The sequence below is a fragment of the Budorcas taxicolor genome, chromosome 2 (assembly GCF_023091745.1).
Source record: "Budorcas taxicolor isolate Tak-1 chromosome 2, Takin1.1, whole genome shotgun sequence".
Classification (NCBI taxonomy): Eukaryota; Metazoa; Chordata; class Mammalia; order Artiodactyla; family Bovidae; genus Budorcas; species Budorcas taxicolor.
Window position 1 is genome coordinate 160063744 of NC_068911.1, and position 20494 is coordinate 160084237.

The window sequence follows — 20494 nt, forward strand, 5'->3', positions numbered from 1 at the left end:
GTCCCTCCTGTCATAAGATAACACACAAATGGTTACCACGGTGCCTGACTAGGGTGGGCTGCTTCAGTCAGTGTGCTCCCCCAATTCTGAGTCAGACTCTGGGGCATTGGGACATTTCTTCTTGACTGGATTTCTTTTACTCCTCAATTGATCTCATTGGTCATGGCGATGGTGACATATTATTATCTTCATCATAGAGATGAGGAAACTGACCCTCAGAACATGAAGCGATTTGTCCTGGTTACACAGCTAATAGGTGGTAAAATCAGAGTTCAAATCCAGGATTATATGACGCCAGAATCAAATTCCTACAGTCAAAGAAATTAAGCCCATTCCTACAGCCGCAAGACTTCTGTTTTCCAGGGATTCTACTTTCCTGTATTCACGTATGTGTTCTGTTTCTTCACTTCTCCTTTCTCTAATCCTAATATGAAAAAAGTCGTTTCGATTCTGGATATTTAGTGTCTGGTTTCAGACATGTTTAGTGTCTGAACATTCCGCTACATTCCTTCAGGGCGTGCTCTCAGATTTCCCTCCATTTCCCTGGAGGGGAATTTGTCACTTCAGCCCTGGACTTAAGGTCAGCCGAATGCTAACTCACTCCTATTTGTTTTGTTTTCCGCACTCCATTCTGCTGGTTTCCTTAGCTTTTATCTAGAGAAGTCAGTAATGGATTAAAATTATAGTTGTAAACACATGGTGCTTTGTGTGGGTTACATGATGTGTAGGTATTCCATAACATTCATCCAGAAAACTGATGGAGTAAACCATAGCTTAGAGCGGCTGTATTGTGTTCTGTGCTGTGCCCAGTCATGTCTGACTCTTTCTGACCCCATGAAATGTAGCCCGCTAGGCTCCTCTGTCCACGGGATTTTCCTGGCAAGAATACTAGAGTGCGTTGCCGTTTCCTTACAGGCAATCTTCCCAACCCAGGGACTGAACCCACATCTCTTGCGTCTCTTGCATTGGCAGGCAGGTTCTTTACCACTGCACCACCTGGGAAGCCCGTAGCCTAAAGATATAGCCACAAATGATAATTTAACCAAAGGTAGGCAATCAGAGAATATTAAAACCTGATTAAAAAGGTGTTGCAGGTTTATAAAGGTCTTCATTCTGAATATTTTCTATATAAGACAGTTTATAATGGTGAACTGAAATCTGCAGGTCACGCTTCTGGCATCTGCAGATTACAGACAGCCCCCGGCAGAGGAGGGGGTAAGGTCATGCACCTAGGAATTCCGCTTCAGACAAGAAAGACTGACTTTGGCCTTGACGGTCCTGTCTCAGAAGTCTCTGTAACAACCCTGTCCTCAAATAATCAGAAATACCAAAACATACTGAAACTCTCAGGAATGAAGAAAAACTTTTGGATGACAATGGAACTTTCACACCAAGTGGTTTTGTTAAAACAGTTTTGTCTGGGGCTATTCTCTAAGAAACAGGACCTCCATGTGTACTCACTGTGTGTTCAAAGCAAGTTTATCTCTGATTCAGGCAGTTCTCGGTTTGCTATTTATTTATTTGTGCCTGCCAGGCACATTTTGTTAATAAAGTAGTTCTCATGCACAGAAATATTGCCTGCCATTCTCATCCGCCGTTGTAATTGTGTCATTCATCCTTATCAGCCCGCGGCAGCTGTCTGGCTAATGTGGGGCTTTTCCCGAAGCCCTTCTCAGACACTAATGTGAGCAAGAATCATCATCAAATCTTGTTGAAATGCAAATTCTGAATCAATAGGTCTGGGAGGTGGGGGAGACCCAGGATGGCGCATTTCTAACAAGCTCCCAGATGATGCTACTGTTGGGCCCCCCACCTTGAGCAGCAGGGGTATGAATGGATTTCTGTTTGTCCTTTCGGATACATAACTATAGCGCCAATGAAACAAGCAAGCAATTGAACCGTGTTAACAATGAAATAATCGCAAGAGCAAAACTGTGTGGCGTGTGAATAAAACCAGGACCTTTCATGTACGGGCTTATTAGTGCCAAGTAATTGTCACAGTGCTTACCTTGTTTTTTGCATTTGGACCTAGGGCTCTCCAGGATCTCCAGGACTGACTGGTGCCAAAGGCATGAGGGTTAGTAGTCCAACCAGTCTATCCCGCCTGTTTGATGAAAAATCTTGTTTTAAAAAGTAAAAAGAACCCCGGCACTGTAAAAGTTATACAGCTGTCACAAAGGAGTAGGTTGTGTGTGAGCCGCTTCTGTAGATGCCGTTCAAGGGCAGGTAAAAGCACTCTATAATGGCAGAAATCTACATAGTGGTTACTCACTTGGGGTTAGGTATTAATCGACTGGAAAGTTGCATGAGGGTAATGTATAGGCTGGTGGAGAGGTTCTGTGTCTGGTTGGGTGGGAATCACCAAAACGTGCATATGTACACAGGTAAATATTCCTCAATCTGTTTGTGGAAGATTGGAGCACTTTATGCAAATTATGCCTTAAAAAATCTATCCCCCTAAAAAGCCAAAAATGATCTTAATCATGTCTTTGTAAAAGTTATATAAATGTAAGATTTACAGAGTTTGTCCAGCTTTTTTGTGTGTTTCAAATCGCTTTTAGCTGTTCCCAATTATAGTTACAGAATGGGGTTATTGGAATGATAAATCATATTTTGTTTACAGGTTGAACATTTTTATTTTTTTCTTGCCATCTGTCTTCTTTTCTGTGTCTTTAGGGAATAACTGGATTACCAGGATTTTCAGGTCCTCCTGGACTTCCAGTAAGTAGTGAGAAAATGTGTAAATGAAATAATAAGTAAGCTCATTTTAATAAAGATGTTAAAGCACTAACACAAGAAAATGAGTATGGTGTTTTGGCTACATGATGAAAATGTCAGAATTATAGTGTATTAAGAGTGTGAATTTATAGGATATCAAGTCAAATTATATTTCCTGAAATGTAAGCATAATAGAATGGAATAGATTGGGGTGGGATGGGATGGGATGAGACAGAATAGAATAGAATAGGATAAATCTATTAATAGCACAGGATAAAAATAATCAGATAGTTACCACTATGCACACTTCCCTCCTCTTCTTTTCCCCAGTTTAATACAGCATTGTTAATGGACTCATTTTGAATAGAGAGACCTTTTGCTTTATCTTCACTTGATAATTCATGGTTTCAATTAGCCTATGTTATTTCCTATGATTTTAATTTAAATTATCTAAAATAGTCAGTTTAGTACTTAACTATTTAAATAACCATTTATACTTAAATAACTATCTAAATTAGCCTGTCTTTTCCCATTGTGTGCTCTGCACTGTTTCCACCTGGCCCAGAGCCTGATATATTTTCTTTTTGAGACTTTCTCTGTTTTTAGGGCATCCCAGGCCATCCTGGACCTTATGGACTTGCTGGTTTGCCAGGATGTAATGGTTCCAAGGTATGTATCTTCTCACACAGGAGATGGTTAGTTAGTGTTTTGCTAAATGAATAAACCTGGGTGACATAGCAATGAGATGGCCTAGCCTTTCCTTGAAATGTTTTGGCCAGAACCAATGGTATACGTCTTCAGGACAGAAAGGTGATGATTTTCTTTCTTCTCATGCTTTTTTCTTTATTCTTCCAGCTTTATTGAGATATAATTGACACATAGACCTACGTAAGCTTAAGGTATACAGCATAATGACTTACATACATCATGAAATGATTATCATCATAAGTTTAGTGAGCTCACCATCTCTTATAGATACAAAATTAAAGAAGGAAAAAACTTTGTGTGTGCGGTAATTCTTAGGCTTTATTCTCTTAACTTTTAAAAATTAACAGTGTTAATTAGATTTCTCACATTTACATTGTATCCCTAGGACTATTTATCTTATAGCTGGGAGTTTGGAGTACCATCTGATTGCCTGCACCCAATCCCCACTCCCTCCACCCATCTTGCTTTCAGATTATGTTTTAAGAAAGTTCTCTCATGTTCTGCCACAGAAAGATGACTAGGGCTCAAACAGATATTTGCATCTGAGATTGTGATTGAATGTAAACCAGAAACTAAAGCTTAGAATGCAAAGTTGGAAGAGAAAAACTGAGCTTTCCAATGTGCACTCATCTCCTTTGTCTCCTGACTGCGGTCAGCTTTTCCCCAGGATGGTGGCTATGAAAGGACTAATCACAAAAATTTCAAGGAAGCAGCCATTAAAAAGTTCTTGGCACAATTAACATATTGCCGTTTATGCACAATTTGAGAAACAGTAGATTCTAATCCTGTTTTCAATTAAGATAATGGTTTTCTAGTCTTTAGCCTCCTGATCCAGTAGCTGTGAGGAGTTTGGGTTACTTTGTCTAAATTTACTGCTGCAGGGTTGGAAGCAAGGAACAGGGGAAATATCACAATAGGCTGTTCTAGAACAACTAAGAAGAATGACAAGCGTCATGTGTCTTCCAGGGAGAGCCAGGGTTCCCAGGACTTCGGGGGACCCCAGGCTACCCAGGGATACCGGTAGGTTTATATTTCTAACTCTAAGACATGATGTACAAGTACAAGGAGTTTCCTTTGAAACAATCATATACAGAAATCTGTCATGACCTTGGGGAAGTTGAGGCCAGTCATCAGTAGACATTTGACTACTCTTTGCAACCCCACCACGCTCCTCTGTCCATGGGATTTCACAGGCAAGAATACAGGAGTGGGTGCCCTCCTCCAGGGGATCTTCCCGGCCCAGGGATTGAACACACGTCTCTTGCGTCTCCTCTATTGGCAGGCAGATCCTTTACCACTGAGCCACCTGGGGAGCCCAGTAGTTGAGAAAGGAATGAATAAATGCACTGAGGTTTGCACTTTGAGACTTTGTTTTGCTTTTGAGACATTGAAGTAGAGATCTGAGATAGACAGTGGGAGACACCTGGATGGGTGGTGGTGACTCAAGGACGGAAGAGAGGAGAGAAGGGCCTAAAGGCGAGTAACAGACAGCTTCTTAGTGCTGTTGAGAAGTTCAGTAAGACAAGAACGAATATTTTGTCCTTGGTTTCTATAACATCAAAGTCATTGCAGACTTTAGCAAGGGATATTGGATAGGGAGGCCTGGTGTGCTGCAGTCCATGGAGTTTGCGAAGAGTTGGACACAACTGGGCAAATGAACAACAACATTTCCATGACAGATGGAGGCAGGAGGCAGATATGGGCCTAAGGAATAAGTGGGGATGAACAAAGTGAGTAATTTATAGATGACAGGAAGGATAGGTAACACAGGATGAGGCAGTGTATTCAGGGGGAGACTGGTTTCCCTGGTGGCTCAAATGGTAAACAATCTGCCTGCAATGTGAGAGACCCAGGTTCAATCCCTGGGTCACAAAGATCCCCTGGAGAAGGGAGCGACGACCCACTCCTATATTCTTTCTTGGAGAATTCCACAGACAGAGGAGCCTAATGGCTACAGTCCATGGTGTCTCATGACTGAGCGACTGACATACACTTTGTTTGAATGAGAAAGACTTGAGCAAATGTAAAAGCCAATAGGAAGCCTGCAGCAGGAAGAGAAGGCAGAATAGCAGAGAGAAGGACAAAGCAGGGGTGTTCTGTATTTGGTTTGCCTCTAGTTATTAATATGATGCTCTTTTCCCTAGGGTGTCATTGGTTTGAAAGGAGAAAAGGTAAGTGATTTGTGGCATGTTATTGTTGAAAAATCTCTAATTGTACATATGAAAGGCACATCTCTTAAGATATGTCATTACAAATCAGATTTCATGATTAATTCAGAAATGACATTTATTCCTATTGAGTGTCTTCTACTTCTTGTCATAAATATGTCTTAAGGAATGCAAGCTTTGTATCATCCTTTAGGAAAATAAGGTCTGGGCAAGGAGAACTGATCTTATGCTCAAGGCTCCAGATTCTAGATCAGGAAGTGCCACTCATTTTGGTGTCTTGGGAAATGGTCTATTATTCTTGTGTCTTCCCTCTATAGCCAATGGTCAGTTTTAGAAAACATGAAAATGCTTTGAATTCTTCAAAACAGAGTAACTAAAAAATCCTATAGCATTTCTGTAAGTGTATATCCTGGAAACACTTTTATCCTTGAAACAGTATGACCTTGAATAATCATTTAAAGATGTTTTGAAGATAAAATGCTGCTGATGTTTGATGAATTTCCTTTTCAAGGGTGCTCCTGCTGAAGGAGAAGGTGTAGGCCTTGATGGAAAAGGTGACCCTGGGTTGCCAGGAGCTCCTGGATTCCAGGTACACACTTCAGAGACGGTCTCTATCATTCTCCATCTCTCTCTGTCTGTCTCTTTCCACTTCTTTTTTTCTCTTCTTTCTCTCTCTCTCTTCCTCTCCTTATATCTTTCTCACCCTCTTAAAAATATTTTTCACATTCATGTTTCTCCTATTTATATATTTCATTTTATTCTAAAACTTTCACCTCATTATAAGAAACTACATTAAGCTCATATAAAAAAGATGCTTTTGTACATATGTATTTTATTCTCTTCTCAAGTCTCAATCACCCAAGCTTTCTTCAATCTAAGGAGGAGTTTTCAAGGAATGGTTATGTTCCTCTTAGTATTTGTCAAAATCCAGGATAGGTTTGTATCCCACATTGAATGCAATTTAAAACTGTAATATTAAATAACAGTCATATTGTAAAGTATGCATGATAGTAAATTTTATTTAAATGCATCTTTCTCCTGCTGAATAGTTTGCTTTCTGATATGTATGCCTGTAGCCTGAGGGTGATCCAGAATACATACAAAGAAACAGCTGTTCCTCCAAATATCTTTTACTTCCTGATTCAAAGGAGTCTTTTGATACTAACTTTCAGATTAATTAATCATAAATATCTTAATTCAGAAATATATGTGGAAATTCTGAGTAGAGGTTGGTATTTGCCTGAGCAAGTCACAGAGTTTGAATTAAGGTTGTTGAACATCCATTTAGTGAGCAACGCCAACTGGTGATGGATGGGCTGCAAAACGGAACAGTGATGCAATTGGAAGCCGGCAGAGAATTTTATTTATTTACTTATTTTCGACCGTGCTAGGTCTTTGTTGCTGCTCTCAAGCTTTCTCTAGCTGCAGTGTTCAGGCTTCTCATTGGAGTGACTTCTCTTGATGTGGTGCACAGGCTCAAGGTGCGCGAGCTTCAGCAGTTACGGCACATAGGCTTAGTAGTTGCGGCTCAAGGGCTTATTTGCCCTGTGGCGTGTGGGATCTTCTCAGATCAGGGATCAAACTGGTGTCTCCTGCACTGCAAGACGGGTTCTTAACCACTGGACCACCAGGGAAGCCCAGTCATAGGCTTTTGAGAAAAGGCACAAAAGTCGATGGCTCTTGGTTTGTTTCTTGTTTGCTTGTTTGTTTGCTTAGGAAGCATTAAGGGGTCAGATGCTGAAGGCGGGGAATCTAGTAGAGACACGATGTATCCCTTAAATGTGTATCGAGCATTGGCAATGTACTACAATGTGCTACTGCTGAAGGTACAAGAGTGGGACCTTCAGTTCTACAAGAAATCCCTCTTACCATCCACCTGCCAGTTAGGCACCAGGAGCTATTGAGGCTCTGGGATACCATAGTGCACAAATCCCCAAAAACAGTTTAACCAAAATTCTTGCCCTCATGGCACATGCCTTTTAGAAAGAGAAAATATTTCAAAATGTAAATTACTTCCTGTGTATCGTGTTCAGTTCAGTTCAGTTCATTCGCTCAGTCGTGTCCGACTCCTTGTGACCCCATGAACCGCAGCACACCAGGCCTCCCTGTCCATCACCAACTTCCAGAGTCCACCCATTGAGTCGATGATGACATCCAACCATCTCATCCTCTGGCGTCCCCTTCTCCTCCTGCCCTCAATCTTTCCCAGCATCAGGGTCTTTTCAAATGAGTCAGCTCTTCGTATCAGGTGGCCAAAGTATTGGAGTTTCAGCTTCAACATCAGTCCCACCAGTGGACACCCCGGACTGATCTCCTCTAGGATGGACTGGTTGGATCTCCTTGCTGTCCAAGGGACTCTCAAGAGTCTTCTCCAACACCACAGTTCAAATGCATCAGTTCTTCGGTGCTCAGCTTTCTTCACAGTCCAACTCTCGCATCCATGTGTGTTGTGTTAGATAGTAATAAATGCTGAGGAGAAAAATTAATGTTGGGTTGAGGATTGGAAGTGTCTAGGTTAGAAGGAGTGCTGTGGCTTTAGATTGGATATGCAGGAAGGCCCATGGAAAGGATAATGTTTGAGTAAAGACAAGAAAAGGGAGCAGAAGTGAGTCATAGAGATAGACATCTGGGGAAAGAGGATTCTAGGCAGAGGGAAAGCAGGTGGAAGGATCCAGAAGTAGGAGCATGCTTGGCGAGAGACAGAGAGAGAGGCAGGGAGAGGAAAATTTTCTAAAAAAGTCTTCTAAAGTAAAGCAAATGTTTTGGTCATTTTTCTGGAAATAGAACCACCAGAATGGTGGTACCCCCAGGTAGTACCACCAAGATAGTTCTGGTAGTTATACATGGCACATGGCCTTTACTGAAATTAACTGCAGGCGTAAATGGGAAACATCATGCTCTGATTTTACTAAAATAATTTAAGGCATTTAACTAATGGACTTTGTTCTTCAGTAAGAAGTAAATTTAAACTTACTCTAATTCTTCTCTTCATTTAAAGGGCTTGCCAGGCCTTCCAGGTTTTCCTGGACCTGCGGGTCCACGTGGCCCTCCAGGATTCCTTGTGAGTATGAGGCCACCATTGCAATAGACGTTGTAACTAATAAAAGAATTGTAGCTTAAAGATTTTAAACAGAGTTGTAGGCTTGGTGCACTACCTGCTGTAATTTTAACTGATGGATTTTTCTAGGGCTTTCCAGGAACCATGGGACCTCCAGGACCTAAGGTAGATTGCAATCTATATGTTGTACCAGCCAGAACATCCTAATCTAAAAGCCAACTCAGTCTGATTGCACATGTGGGTCTCTGCTGGGGCTTCTCTTTGGGACTCATGAGAATCCCCAGCAGGGACATGAACAGTTCTCCATCTCTTTCTTCTCTTTTCCCTGTACTTCAGTAACTTGATCTCTGATACAAAGAATCTTAATTCAATTTTAAGGAGCTCCTTGTTGGGAAAAGAGCAAGGATTCCTAGTCCATAAGTTTCCATTTCTCATAATCTTGCCGATCTCCCAGTATTTTATCTTATACATTTTGTACTGGGCTGCTTCCCAAAACCAACCTGTCTTCATACTAGAAAATAAAAGATGACTGTTCATGTGCTCATTAAACAGGGTCCTGCATGTCTTTCTCTTACAAAAGCCAACTGTTAGGATTGGGGAGAAAAAAAAAAAACAAAAAACTTTTTCTTCTATCTTCTTAGGTTCAGTGACTGGGTTAACAGGAGAAAAAAAGGTTGATTTCATATGCATATGGAGACCTCACAGAAATGAAATGAAAACCCCAAAGAAGCAATCAGACCCAGAGGCTTGTATACCATTTTAACAAAGGGTGATACATTTGTGGTGAAGTATCAAGACGTAGGAAGTGGGTTGTGAGCTTTTAGGGGCAACAAATTGTGGGCAGGTAAATATATGGGGGAAATTAGTGGAAGATAAGGGTTATTTCAGTGAAGTCTGTTTATGCAGGTTTAAGCTGGTGTTGTCTCCCGTGATAAGCTGTCTTCTCTTCTGTGTACAGGAGCGGGGAGGGTGACATTCACACGGGGAAATCTGTGCCCAGCCTTGAGGCCCAGGGAGAGAGGAGAGAACTTTTTCTGCATTCCCTGTTTCTCAAATTCCTTCAGCTCAAAAGAGTTCTTCTGCCAAAGTGGTGTATTTTGGGGCTGGATAGTCTGATCTCCTTCATTAGTTTAAGTAAGAAAACGTTGAGAGAGGGCTGAGCCTCACCAGGAAATTAGTACTAAACACAGTATCTCTTACGATCAGGTAAGCCTTTGTGTGTAGGATAGTTTCCAAGGTGTTTTCACATTTATTGTTTCATTGATGTGCATGTATATACACACAGAGAGACACACACATACGCTCTCTGTGAGGTGAACAGGTTCAGGTTAAGTGAATCATCAAACAGTAATTGGCAGAACTAACATTTAAAATCTTTTGACTCGTCATCCTGAGCTTTTCTCTACTGCCTGTGGCCTAATGGGATGAAAATCTACACACTCAGAAGCAAAGAAACAGACATTGGTTGAAATGATAGATTTACTGGAGATGATTCACATTAGACTTAGCTCATGTTCTAACTTACTAGTAAAGTCAGGTTAGCTTGAATTCTGTTTTTAGTTCTCTATTAAGTTTTGAATTTCAGAATCCTGAAGTTCAGCTACCCTCTTATTTGTAAGACTAGAAAACAGGGCATCATGAAGTTATGTATCCAGCCAGCAGATTCAAAACTAGCTGGTGGCTAGCTAAAAAAAAAGGTCCTCTGAGCTAAAAAAAAAAAAGGTTCTCTGAGCCGGCTTCCTCCACCCCACACCCTTTCATGCCATCACTTGCATTTTTTAAGTAACTCCCTTCAACTTTCTGGGCTATAAGATCTCTCCTTTTAAAAGAAACATGTTGCCACTCTACTCCAAGCAATAAAGTAACTTTTACAATCCTAACATTACGATTAAAATGTAAGTGGATGGTTACAAACATTGGAACTTTAATGGGCTTAGACTGTATATTTGTATTCATTAAAAAAATAATTTGGTTTTGTCTTTTCTTACAGGGTCACATGGGTGATAACGTGCTAGGACAGAAAGGAGAGCGGGTAATTTATATACTATGGTTTATTTGTGGGCAAAATATTTTAGGTTCCTTAGTAAACATCACATTTTATAATGCCATTTGCGGCAACATGGATGGACTTAGAGATTGTCATACTGAGTGAAGTAAGTCAGGCAAAGAAGGAGAAATATCTGATGATACCCTTATATGTGGAATTGAAAAAGAAATGATACAAGTGAACTTGTATACAAAACAGAAATAGACTCACAGTCTTAGAGAAAAGCTTATGATTGCCAGGGTGAAGGATGGGGGAAAGGGATAGTTAGGGGCTTTGGGATGGACATATATACACTGCTGTATTTAAAATGGATTATCAACAAGGACCTACTGTATAGCACAAAGAATTCTGCTCAATGTTATGTGGCAGCCTGGATGGGAGGGGAGTTTGGGAAAAAAATGGATACATGTATATATATGGCGGAGTTCCTTTGCTGTCCACTTGAAACTATCACAATATTGTTAATCAGCTATACTCCAATAAGGTAAAAACAAAACAAAAAAGTCTTAATAACCCAGATAACCACAATGGAGTGATCACTCACCTAGAGCCAGACATCCTGAGGTGTGAAGTCAAGTGGGCCTTAGGAAGCATCACTAGAGAGGTGATGGAATTCCAGCTGAGCTATTTCAAATCCTAAAAGATGATGCTCTTAAAGTGCTGCACTAAGTATGCCAGCAAATTTGGAAACTCAGTTTTCATTCCAATCCCAAAGAAGGGCAATGCCAAAGAATGTTCAAACTACTGCACAATTGCACTCATTTTGCATGCCAGCAAAGTAATACTCAAAATCCTTTAAGCTAGGCATCAACAGTATGTGAACTGAGGACTTTCAGATGTACAAGATGGATTTAGAAAAGGCAGATGAACCAGAGATCAAATTGCCAACATCAACTAGATCATAGAATAAGCAATAGAATTCCAGAAAAACATCTACTTCTGCTTCACTGACTACAATAAAGCCTTTGACTGTGTTCCATCGCAACAAACTGGAAAATTCTTAAAGAGATGGGAATACCAGATCACCTTGCCTGCCTCCTTAGAAATCTGTATGTTGGTCAAGAAGCAACAGTTAGAACCAGACATGGAACAACAGACTGGTTCCAAATCAGGAAAGGAGTACTTCAAGGCTGTATATTGTCACCTTGCTTATTTAACTTATATGTAGAGTATCATCATGAGAAATGGATGAAGCACAAGCTGGAATCAAGATCGCCAGGAGAAATATCAGTAACTTGAGATACACAGATGGCACCACCCTTATGGCAGAAAGCAAAGAGGAACTAAAGAGCCTCTTGATGAAAGAGAAAGAGGAGAGTGAAAAAGTTGGCTTAAAACTCAACATTCAGAAAACAAAGATCACGGCATCCAGTCTCATCATTTCATGGCAAATAGATGAGGAAACAATGGAAACAGTGACAGACTTTATTTTAGGGGGCTAAAATGAAATTAAAAGACATTTGCTCCTTGGAAGAAAAGTTATGACCAACCTAGACAGCATATTAAAAAGCAGAGACATTACTTTGCTGACAAATGTCCATCTAGTCGAAGCTATGGTTTTTCCAGTAGTCACGTATGGATGTGAGAGTTGGACTATAAAGAAAGCTGAGCACCAAAGAATTGATGCTTTTGAACTATGGTATTGATGAAGACTCCTGAGAGTCCCTTGGACTGCAAGGAGATCAAACCAGTCCATCGTAAAGGAAATCAGTCCTGAATATTCATTGGAAGGACTAATGGTGAAGCTGAAACTCCAACTTTGGCCACCTGATGCGAAGAACTGACTCACAAGAAAAGACCCTGAAAGATTGAAGGTGGGAGGAAAGGGGAATAACAGACGATGAGGTGGTTGGATGGCCTCACCAACTCGATGGACATGAGTTTGAGCAAGCTCCAGAAGTTGGTGGTGGACAGGGAAGGCTGGCGTGCTGCAGTCCATGGGGTCACCAAGAGTCAGACATGACTGAGTGACTGAACTGAGAGTGTACCATGAGGAATTCCAGGCTGGATGAAGCACAAGCTGGAATCAAGATTGCTGGGTGGAATATCAATAACTTCAGATATTCAGATGACACCACCCTTATGGCAGAAAGCAAAGAGGAACTAAAGAGCCTCTTAATGAAGGTGAAAGAGAAGAGTGAAAAAGCTAGCTTAAAACTCAACATTCAAAAAATGAAGATTGAGGCATCCTGCTGCTGCTGCTGCTGCTGCTGCTAAGTCGCTTCAGTCGTATCCGACTCTGTGCAACCCCAGAGACGGCAGCCCACCAGGCTCCCCGTCCCTGTATTCTCCAGGCAAGAACACTGGAGTGGGTTGCCATTTCCTTTTCCAATGCATGAAAGTGAAAAGTGAAAGTGAAGTCACTCAGTCATGTCCGACTCCTAGCGACCCCATGGACTGCAGCCTACCAGGCTCCTCCATCCATGGGATTTTCCAGGCAAGAGTACTGGAGTGGGTTGCCATCGTCTTCTCTGATCGAGGCATCCAGTCCCATGCAAACAGATGGGGAAACAATGAAAAGTGTGACAGACTTTCTTTTCTTGAGCTCAAAAATCACTGTGGATGGTGACTGTATCCATGAAATTAAAAGACACTTGCTCCTCAGAAAAAGCTATGACAAATCTAAACAGCATATTAAAAAGCAGAGACATTATCTTGCCAAGAAAGCTCCATATAGGCAAAGCTATGGTTTTTCCAGTAGTCATGTACACATGTGAAAGCTGGACCATAAAGGCTGAGCACCAAAGAACTGATGCTTTCGAACTGTGGTGTTAGAGAGGACTCGAGAGTCCCTTGGACTGCAAGGAGATCGAACCAGTCCATCCTAAAGGAAATCAGTTGTGAATATTCATTGGAAGGACTGTTACTGAAACTGAAGCTCCAGGACTTTGGCTGCCTGATGCGAAGAGCCAGATGCTGGGAAAGATTGAAGGTAGGAGGAGAAGGGTACGACAGAGGACGAGATAGTTGGATAGCATCTAACCATCTAACTCAATGGACATGAGTTTAAGCAAACTCCAGGAGATGCTGAAGGACTGGGAAGGCTGGAGTGCTGCAGTCTATGGGGTCACAGAGGCAGACACAACTGAGCAGCCGGCCACCAACAACACAAGACTTACTAATACACATTTTTTTCACTAAGTCACATTGAAACCAAAGCATTTGCTGTGTCTCAAGCTTTGTTTGCTTTATTTTTTAGGCAAGAACTAAAGAGGAAATGTAGATCTCTTAAGCTTACTTTTTTTTTTTTTAATTCCTGAGTGTATTTGTCTTTAGGGTGTGAAAGGATTGACAGGACCACCTGGACCACCAGGAACAGTTATTGTGACTCTAACCGGCCCTGATAACAGAACGGTAACTCTTCTGTTTTATTATTCGGTTCCTGCCTTCCCCTCTCTTCCATGAGGCCCTGTGATCCCTTACCTCTTTTATAAGCTCTGTCACCTAAGTCCACTTCCCAGGTGGCCCAGTGGTAAAAATAATCTACCTGCCAACTCAGCAGAGTAGAGTTGGTTCAATCCCTGGGTTGGGAAGATCCCCTGGAGAAGGAAATGGCAACCCATTCCAGTATTCTTGCCTGGGAAATCCCATGGACAGAAGACAGTAACAGTACCTAACTCCAATCCAGCCAGCCCGGGTCTCTGGATTTTATTCTTTTCCTGTCTTTTATTCAAGAACTGGAAAGCATGAGGTGCAGAAGACCCAAGGCAAGCCACTTTCAAGACTGTTGAAGGAGGAGCCTCAATCTAATTTTGCTTACCCTTTATCCTCATCCTTTTCACTGTTCCTAACACAGGCTGGGTTTTCAGTGTGTATTTTTGAATAGGTGGTAACAAAATGGGTGTATGTCTCTGTCCCAACTGGATGGCTGTTTTGCTATCTAGTCACTCAGTCATGTCTGACTCGTGACCCCATGGACTGTGGCCCGCCAGGCTCCTCTGTCCATGGGATTCTCCAGGCAAGAGTACTGGAGTGGGTTGCCATTTCCTTCTCCAGGGGATCTTCCCAACCCAGGGATTGAACCTGTGTTTCCTGCTTGGCAGGTGGATTCTTTACCACTGAGCCACCAGGGAAGGATGGTAATGGCCTAAAAATAAGGGTGGAGTGTTATCATAATCAAATGGAACGTTTTTACCCTGCCATTATAACCCCAAGACACTGTGGCCCCCATTCCTCTCCAAGGACACCATGACTCTTATTTGGAAATTATCAGGTGCTTTTTGCTCTCACATTGGGGTAGCTGGAAGGACCAGGGGACAAAATTGAATCAGATGCTCAGAAGTGCATCACAGCATAATACCCCAATCCTAGACACTAGGTTGATCCTGAAATGTCTGGGACAGGTAATAGGGAGTGAGGGGGAAGCTAATAATTTTCCTGTGGATTAACTAAGAAATTGGAGAAGGAAATGGCAACCCACTCCAGCATTCTTGCCTGGAAAACACCATGAACAGAGGAGCCTGGAGGGCTGCAGTCCATGGGGTCAAAAAGAGTCAAACAAGACTGAGGAACTAAACAACAAACTAAGAAGTAGACATAAATTGTCTCTCTTTCTAAAACTATGATTAACTGTTTTGATAATACCTTGATTGAAATATGATTTACATGCTGTAATTTTCACCATTTTAAAGAAGAAATTCATGGATTTTCATTATAATTAATTTTTAACAGCATTATTGAGGTATAAGTCACATAACATATAATTCACCCATTTAGTGTGCAATTCAGTGGCTTTTAATGTATTCACAGAGTTGTGCAACTTACTGTGGGCATTTTAGAATGTTTTCATCACCCTAAAAGAAATACCTTAGCCATCACTTTTCAATATAAGTAACTTTTAACAATAGAAGTTATCAAACAAAGCTGATAAGTTAAAACACGGTGAAGTTTTATATGACCAAAATAATAACTCTCATTGAATACTGGAAAAAATATTACCTGAGGAAAATAACTGAACTTTTCAGAATTAATCAATAAAAGTAAATTTAATAAAATCTAAAGCTTTATTGGCTGAAAAATTTATTTAAAAAAAATCTTATCTTGAAAACATTAAGAGCTGGGACATTTGACCCAAGGGTAAAAAATGACTTTTTAAAAAAAAAATGATGTTCTTGAAAATTATATTTTCACAAAATATTAATAAAATGTGATAAGGTCAAAACAAACCTGATTAATGACTCAAATCTTCATTATAACATTTACTCAGAAAATAATTGATCTCAGTGAAAATATTTCAATATATTCAAAATGAGAGTAGAATATATTAGAAATGATCTGATTATGCTTATAGGAAACTGATTCAGGAGTTAAATTAGTTTAATACAGTTTGATATAAATTACTTTCCTTTTTAAAAAAGAGACTGTACAAAGGCTATATTGTACCGCACAGGGAATATAACCAGTGTTTTATAATAACTATAAATGGAGTATAATATACAAAAATCTTAAATCACTACATTGTACACCTGAAACTAATATAATATTTGTAAATCTACTATACCTCAATTCAAAAAATAAAATACAGCACACAAAATGTTTGTGTATTGTTTCAAGGGGTTAACAGGTATAAAATTCAAAATGTGAGAAATGGTGATGTGTTAATGTTAATAGGAGGTATATATGTAACTTGAAAATCCAGTTCATTGGACAGCTAGAGGACTTTTCCAAATGTAGTCAATAATATCTTGTTTGCGCTCTTTCTGATGACCTCAACTTGTTTTTGTGACAGGATCTCCAGGGAGAGAAGGGGGACCGGGGAGCCATGGGACAGTCCGGACCCCCTGGACCCTCCGTAGGTCACTTAGAATCATATTGTTCCCTTGAAACTAATAGTAGAAACTTGGAGCATATTTTGATGTATGATCTACCTTTAAGGCTTAATATTAGCTAAAGCATGATAGCATTTTACCGCGGGGATCATAAATACTAGAATTGTGTTATGGTCACTTCTAGCTGAAATCCCTGCACGGGTTTACATGCACCCTCTGTCACCCATCTTGTGATTTATCTTCAGCATCTGATTTTATAGCATCTGTTTTTAATATGATATTCATAAATAAGATGTCTCACTTAGATAACCTATCGTTTCAAAAATTTTAATGGACGGAAAAAGTTAATAAAAATCGATGTAAGTCAAAGATCAGTAATTTACAAAACTTGACCTAACTCTCGCTGATACAGGGGCCACCTGGAGAATCTTATGGATCAGAAAAAGGTGCTCCTGGAGAACCAGGCCTGCAGGTGAGTTTGGAAATCAGTGTCCTGTGCAGCCTAAATTAATGGAACCCAGGTCTTCTACATTGCAGGTGGATTCATCTGGGCCACCAGGGAGCCCAAAACTAGTCAGTACTCAGGACTTTATAGGTGGAAGTACAAGATGCTTAGGTCTTCCCAGGTGGCGCTAGTGGCAGAGAACCTGCCTGCCAACACAGGAGACATGTCTGGGACAAGAGTTCCATCCCTGGGTCAGGAAGAGCCCCTGGAGGAGGGCATGGCAACCCACTCCAGTATTCTTGCCTGGAGAATCCCATGGACAGAGGAGCCTGGCGGGCTGCAGTCCATGGGGTCACAAGGAGTCACACAGGACTGAAATGACTTAGCCCATAGTACCCAGCATGCAGCACTCTCATTGTTTAAAAACTCTAAAAATCATACCCTGGGAAAAGTATATTTTTTCTAAGAAAAATATTCAACTAATGTTATTTTTAATTTTATAATGGAAGGTAAGTGCCATAATAGTTAATCCCATAATAGTTAAACAGCTCTGTCTCTTTAAACACTGTAAAATTCCTTTTATATATATATTTAAATATAGGCATGTCTGCAGTTCAGGGAATTGCCAACATTGCAAATAAATACATTGACTGTGAATGCCTCTCTTTTTCTGAATTTTCCTGCTTACGTCTCTGCTCAGTGCTTCCCTGATTTTCTTTCTAAGCTTGGATGGCTAACTTTAGTTTAGTCAGGACATGGAAACAACATGTGTCCATTGACAGATGAATGGATAAAGAAGATGTGGTACCTATATACAATGGAATAGTGTATGTGTGCAAAGTTGCTTCAGTCATGTCTGACTCTTGCCTGGAGAATCCCATGACCCTCTCTAACTTCCCAGTCTGACTGGCTTCTGCCTTTCCTGGCAGAACAAGGTCTTTGTCAGTTCTGCAAGTAATAGTCTTTCCTTCTAATAACTGAGGGAAACCTCAGTTAGGCTTTCTTGCCGAAGATCAAGAGATCGTATCATTTAAGCTTTTCGTGTTTACTAAAGTACCCATAAATTACATGTTTTTCTTTTGTTTTTGTTTTAGGGAAAGCCTGGAAAAGATGGTGCCCCTGGTTTCCCTGGCACTGAGGTAAAGACGTGACTTGGTCCATTGATGTAATGAAAGTCAGTCCTATTAGACCAAGAGGGTTTCTGAGAGTCACTCATGGTGGGCTACAGTCCATGGGACTGCAGAGACGGAAACAACTGAGCGGCTGAGTACGCATGCCCTATTAGTGTTCCACCCTCTCGGTGGAGAGAGGTCATCTGAACACCCTTTTTTCCCCCCTAAAAAGGAGTTTAAAGCATTTTGCTTGCTGCAGAAGAAATTGATTACCAGTGTGTCTTCTGATCTCTTCACTTTGCTCTTCTCTTAGGGAGCCAAAGGCGACAAGGGTTTCCCTGGGTTAAGGGGTGAAGATGGCATTAAGGTAATTCCCTTCCTGACATCTGCTTTCAGCTTTTATTATTGGTTGGGTTTTCTCACCATTTTCCTCCCCACATCCTGAAACTCAGTGCAAAGAGCTGCAGTCAGAGTCCGCTAAAACACCTCAGCATATTTGTAAAGAAGAAAGGAGAGCTGTGGCGGCTTTATTTAAACACTTGAAGGGAAAGATGTTAAACCTGTTCTATGTAGTGGAAGCTGGCTTAGGACCAGTGAGATTTCAGCTTCCCATGAGGAAGGAGTTGGAAGCGACTTGTGATTGGAAGAAGTATCGGCTCATCGGAGGTCAAGCATGGTCTGAACCCTGTGAGTCGCAACCTGGGTCACGATGAACTGAATGGTCATCATTGGTGAACTGTGGACTGTGTTTCACATCAATTTATTTCTGACAACACATTACAGATTTCAAATAATTTTGCTATATAGGTATATTTATCCAGAGTCAAGATTTTTATCCTATGATATTATGGCTTTCTGTAGAATTCTGGAATGCCCTCTTCAGTAAGAGAGGTGGACAGTAGCTGGGACACTGGGAATTGCCTACAACTCATGGCCTGGCTTCCCTGTGTGAACAGGGAGAGCATGCAACAATGCAAACATCCTCTGAAGGGAGTGATGTGGAGGAAACCTAGAGAACAGAGCCACTTCTTCCAGACCTTGTAGATAGGATTTCTGCCTCAGATATGACCTTCCAGGAAAATAATCAAAAGTCAATATCCCTTTCATGCTAATTTGACTTGAACATTTCATAGAAATAACATCAGTTTTAGCATAGATTTGTTTAACTATGCATTTTTATTTCTAAGTATACCTAACATGTGAATACTTTTGATTAGTGTGCTCATAATTTGTAACTGTCTTTCAATACAGGGGTGGAAAGGAGACTCTGGCCCTCCAGGATTTCGTGGTCCAGTAAGTGTAATGAAGGACAATATTAATGTTATGTGTGATCAAGTCTTTCCAAATATCAAGGAAATTTTGAATCAGTGTCCCTTATTAACTGCTAATGATAGAGATGATAATATTTACCTTTTTATCAATTCAGGGCAAAAAAAATAGCTATTGTCATTATTTGTCCATTTGATAATGGACAAATATTTTTATCTAGTCCTACTTGGTCCCTGGAATGCACTGGCAATGCCCATCCTGGGCTGCAGAGAAGAAAAAGCCTTTGTTCAAACAGGCCCGGCCTGAGTCATCCTGCACCTTTGAGTAGCATAGGAAGGCAGCAGTGAAGGACAGCTCAGGTCCTGGGTGTGTGGGAGAAGGACTTCACCTTCTGGGCCCTGTTGTGACAGCCCTGAACTATGAGGCAGCAGAAGCTCAACTTTGGGTCTAATTCAGGGCCTGCAAAAACCAATGACCCTAGCCCAAGCTTCCTTGGTGGCTCAGATGGTAAAGAATCCACCTGCAATGCAGGAGACCCGGATTTGATCCCTGGATCAGGAAGATCCCCTGGAGAAGGGAATGACAACCCATTCCAGTATTCTTGCCTGGAGAATTCCATGGACAGAGGAGCCTGGTGGGCTATCTTCCATAGGTTGCAAAGAGTCAGACATGACTCAGCAACTAACGCTTTCACTTTTAAGCTCCTTAGAGGCAGGTGATCTCTCCTTCCTGTGTGGACATGGATTTGATGTCCATCAGTTCCTGGCAACAGGGTGGCCACGCTGTATATAGTGACTCTGTAGCTTGAGGAGATGAGTGTGAATGGGACCCAGGCTCTGAGTTCCAGTACCTTCCTTTGTTGCCTCAAATGACGGTGGTTCTCACACTCAGAGTGCAGAGCAGAACTCCCGTTTAAGACCTGCAGGTGTGACAGAAAGGTCCCTGGTGGCAGAGGAGTCACTGGGGGAGTGTGTTTGTGTCCTCCTACAAATGCAGTTCCCAGACCCCCCAGGCCAAGTAAGTTAACTCAGTAACTGAAGGAGGGTCCCAGATCAGCTTCTTTACCTTGCAAGCAAATGATTCAGATGACAATCCCAAGATCCTTTTAAGGGGTTGCTGGGAAAATGAAACGCTATTTTGTGAAAGTACTTTGCCAATACTTGGCAGGTACATACATATCTTGATGGATTTTATGATGGAG

General features: G+C 41.2%; 1 protein-coding gene across 1 annotated transcript in view; it reads left to right on the forward strand.

Moving 5' to 3' along the window:
- The window catches only part of COL4A3 (collagen type IV alpha 3 chain), a 155351-nt gene that overhangs the window by 85712 nt on the left and 49145 nt on the right, over window positions 1–20494 (forward strand). Inside the window, exons 4-18 of the mRNA XM_052664371.1 lie at window positions 2033–2077; window positions 2677–2721; window positions 3325–3387; window positions 4393–4446; window positions 5571–5597; window positions 6106–6183; window positions 8593–8655; window positions 8782–8817; window positions 10643–10684; window positions 13976–14053; window positions 16428–16490; window positions 16880–16939; window positions 18007–18051; window positions 18338–18391; window positions 19276–19317. Coding sequence (XP_052520331.1) covers window positions 2033–2077; window positions 2677–2721; window positions 3325–3387; window positions 4393–4446; window positions 5571–5597; window positions 6106–6183; window positions 8593–8655; window positions 8782–8817; window positions 10643–10684; window positions 13976–14053; window positions 16428–16490; window positions 16880–16939; window positions 18007–18051; window positions 18338–18391; window positions 19276–19317 — 795 coding nt within the window. The remainder of the gene's footprint in view (window positions 1–2032; window positions 2078–2676; window positions 2722–3324; window positions 3388–4392; window positions 4447–5570; window positions 5598–6105; window positions 6184–8592; window positions 8656–8781; window positions 8818–10642; window positions 10685–13975; window positions 14054–16427; window positions 16491–16879; window positions 16940–18006; window positions 18052–18337; window positions 18392–19275; window positions 19318–20494) is intronic.